This window comes from Branchiostoma belcheri, unplaced genomic scaffold (assembly GCF_001625305.1).
Source record: "Branchiostoma belcheri isolate BF01 breed outbred unplaced genomic scaffold, Haploidv18h27 scaffold26, whole genome shotgun sequence".
NCBI lineage: Eukaryota > Metazoa > Chordata > Leptocardii > Amphioxiformes > Branchiostomatidae > Branchiostoma > Branchiostoma belcheri.
Window position 1 is genome coordinate 2,261,390 of NW_017803865.1, and position 3,857 is coordinate 2,265,246.

Below are 3,857 nucleotides of genomic sequence, written 5' to 3' on the forward strand. Positions count from 1 at the left end.
TCTTTAGCCTTGCTCTATCAGTACCAGCCTGATACTAATCACCCTATTTAGTAACTTTTGGCTGCAGTAAGAAAGGAATAATAAGTCCAACGCAGCATTCCACACTGGTGCCTACCAGGGGTCATATATGGGTCAACGTCTGCACAGAATTTCTGTTGGTTCATTTTGGTATTGGCATGGCATGCCCATATAAGGCATTGCCGTGACGTTCCTTGCCTCCGTGTGTAAACCAGCTGATGTTTCTGGTTGGATGTGGAAGATGTGATCAACGGGGAATGTTTACGTGGAGGATCTTAAAATGAGGAACCATCCGAGAACCGGAGCAGTAAAATACAACAGTGCGCCAAAGCCTATCTCTTACATCAGAAGCTACTGTTGGGTCGAATCAAACCACAATGGCTCAAGCGAAACTAAGCGAGATGATAAGGCCCTCTCTAGTCGATAGAGGCGACGTCGGCAGTTTATCTGGGCCCGAATCTTTCAAGGCAAGAGCACGCGTGATCAGAGCGGGAAATGTGATAACATCGCTGGGTGGGCCGGACGGCGTCGCGCGCATGGTCGTCGCCCGCAAAGCCCGGTCCCAGGAGAAGGAGGAACTGACCGTCCTGAACAACCGCTTCGCCTCCTACATCCAGAAGATGCGCTTCCTCCAGCAGCGTAATCGCGCGCTGGAGGCGCAGATCCTTCAACTACAATCGACTGAGATGTCCGCAGACACGAAGACGTTATACGAGAAGGAAACTCGCGACCTGCGTACGCTTGTCGACGAGCTTTCCGATGACAAAGCCAGAATGGCACTGGAGAGGGATCAATGGAAGGAACGGGCCGAGGAATACAAAAGAAAGTAAGTAGGAGGCGAAGCCTGTCGTTTTTGTCAGGAACCAGCTCCATTATATTGTAACAGTTATCATGCAAGCGTCTCATTGGAATAAATTAAATCGAGTGGCAGGATATGAATGTTTTAAAAGCTAAATACTACCTGTACAGCTAAAGGTATTCCTCTTCACTGGTTCTAAATGTTGATTCTTTTCTTTGCTGCCAGGTGGGAGGAAGAGTCAGCCTGGCACGCTGAGCTGAATACTGAGGTTGCAAAGCTCAACAAAGTAAGTCTTCTTTTGTGCGTCTCGGTTCGATCATTGTTAGCTGTCGATTTGTATTACATTAACTAACTTAGGCGTTCACCATTGATGCAATTATCTTGTTGTACCATATTCCCAATGCTTCTGGTGAAATCAGTTGATACCGGTTTAACCTACACTACAACTTTTCTCCAGAACTTGAATGCTGTAACGCTGATACGTGTGGACCTGCAGAGTAAGATTGCTTCAATGAAGGAAGAGATTGATTTCATGGTGACGGTTCACAAACAGGTGCGTTTCCTGTTTCGTGGCCGCTCTATATGCCTTCATTTCATAATGTCAGCTTTGCGTACGACCACAACGTTAACGAGCTACCAACAGACTCGCCAGACCCGTCAAGCATTCATTGTTTAGTACACATAATTCAACACATAAATAACGACCGCAATATGTCTCAGCTATATAAAAGGTTTGGATATTTTACTTAAGCGTTACGAAAACTGAAAGACCGAAGTCTCCTTGTATCCCATTTGCAGGAACTGAAGCAACTCCAAGACCAGTTGAACCAGAGCCTGTCCATTGTTGCTGTAGATGAGATTCCCGAAGCTGGACCAGATGTCATCAGTGAGCTGTACGAGCTGCGGCAGCTGTATGAAGACTTCTGCCGGGATGTCAGGGCCAGGTGCGAGGAGAAAGTAAGGCTGTGATGAATCCATTTAGATACAGTGTTGACAGTATTTGACACACATAATTACACCTTTATTACTAGAACTGAGACCCTGACAACATATCGCTTAGATGCTTCTGGTCATTTGATCTAATGAAGCAAAACAACGGGATTCATAGTCAGTATGTGGCGGTTTTGTTGGTATTGAAAATGTGCCGGTAATTACATAGTAGTAGCAACTAGCGTGTCAATACAAAATATTGTGTGTTTTTTCCCAGTTCACCGGGCTTGAGCTCGAGCGCGAGCGGGACAGCAAGACGATGCTGGCCGCCAGAGGTGCGCTCATCACCTCCCGTAAAGAGGTGTCCGAGCTTCGAGGGCAGCTCAACACCGTTATGACTGAGACTGTGACTGAAACAGTGACGCGTGAGGTCAGTTTACAAATGCAAAGCACCAATTTGTAGGAGAGATCTTTTATACAGCAAGTCTCAGTGAAGGAAGTGGTCGTCTTTTTTCTTAATTACACCAAGTCTGTGCAACTTGTGATGCCAATTGATATCTTACAAGGACACTGTTTAGATCTTAATGTACCAAAGCCTTAATGGTCCTCCATGTTTGGAAGATATAGTTGTAAATTTTATCAATGAAAAAAATGACGATTTCAATGGCTCCTATTCGCAGAGCTCATCTTCTTCATCAACTGAACTCCAACAAATGAGGATAACCTCCGAGACAGAGCTGGACATGTAACCTGTACATGTTGATGACCAACGCTACTATAACACACCGGGAAGGTCAGTAAATGTACCAACGACAAATGCATTCTTGTTTTGGAGTGTCTAAGAGTGCATGGAATACATTTGTATAGTTTCCACCAAGGATACATGCAGTACCGTAGCCTATACCATAAACGAAATGATCACTTTCATAACCTCATCAATCAATCATACATGTCTACTATGTCTCATTGTTTAAACTGTTTAATCAACATGCTTCTTGACATGTATCGTCACGCAGGTCATCCTGTTGAAACAGCAAGACAGCAGGAAGTTTACCTTGCGTGTTTAATCCGACCGCTGAGAGTTGGGGATGAAAGAACATCAACGTATTGCTAATGCTAATTAAACTTCATAGTTTATAGCACTTCATAGTTAGTATACTAGAAAACATTATACTGAACAACTATATCAAGAGTATTCCGATGGAACGAAAACGTATACGACGTTGTAATTCTATAATTCTATATTTGCTTCGATAGCTTCGTTACACAGTTATCTGTAGTTCCCATGCCTGTTATTATGCGATTGGTTTTCTGAATTGTTTCTGAAGATGAATAAAGATATTAAAGCGTTTCTACGTGGTTTCTTGGTTGTTTTAGAGGTTCTAGACAAAAGTAGCAGACAAAAAAGCTTGCCATTAATGACACATGAAATGACGCATCTAAATACCATTAGTAATCAAATACCTACCCTTATCAGGCCACTCAGTGGAACAATAGCATCAAAGATAACAGTCAAGATAGACACAAATACAAATATTCCCCTCATTGGCCACCGAAGACGCCGTCTAATGGCAGATGGGTCGAGCTAGATCTTATGAAAACGTCATTGGCAAAATTCACGCCCACGTATTTGATGGGTACAATAATTTAAATAGGTAGCTTTGTTTGAATCCTTCAAAGCATGTCTACGTATCGTATAACTGTACGGTTATGGGCCTGAGGCAAATAAACAAATAGACAATTTATGCACGAACAATTTGATTGTGTGTGCATGAATTCAGAACTTAAAAGTCACATAACTCACATATCACTAGTTATCTGATGGAAAATTGTTTCACTTTGTCAACATATTTTTATTAAAGTTGAACGCCCTGTAGTCAACATCAGAGGGGTACATTTTCTACATTTCGTAGTGAACCCGGGAGTAATTAACGACTTCAAACAAACATAAGATATATTTCTAAATCTGACGGAGTGTTCTAAAGTCAGCAAACTTGAAGCCAGAACAGTGCCTCTTTAAAAAACAGGCAAATGTTCAACTGAAGTTCCATAGTTGTACATGAATATAAAACTATAACCCGTTTTAAAGTTTAAAATGGTGTAATGGAAA

The 3,857-nt window shown here is 42.4% G+C and overlaps 1 protein-coding gene across 1 annotated transcript; it reads left to right on the plus strand.

The window, feature by feature from the left end:
• Positions 1-244: 244 nt before the first annotated feature.
• On the plus strand, positions 245-3,098 carry LOC109471954 (non-neuronal cytoplasmic intermediate filament protein-like). Its single transcript, XM_019771500.1, has 7 exons — positions 245-844; positions 1,043-1,103; positions 1,275-1,370; positions 1,616-1,774; positions 2,025-2,177; positions 2,428-2,540; positions 2,764-3,098. The coding sequence occupies exons 1-6, from the start codon at positions 396-398 to the stop codon at positions 2,494-2,496; spliced, it is 987 nt and encodes a 328-aa protein (XP_019627059.1). The 5' UTR covers positions 245-395; the 3' UTR covers positions 2,497-2,540; positions 2,764-3,098.
• The last annotated feature ends 759 nt before the right edge of the window (positions 3,099-3,857 follow it).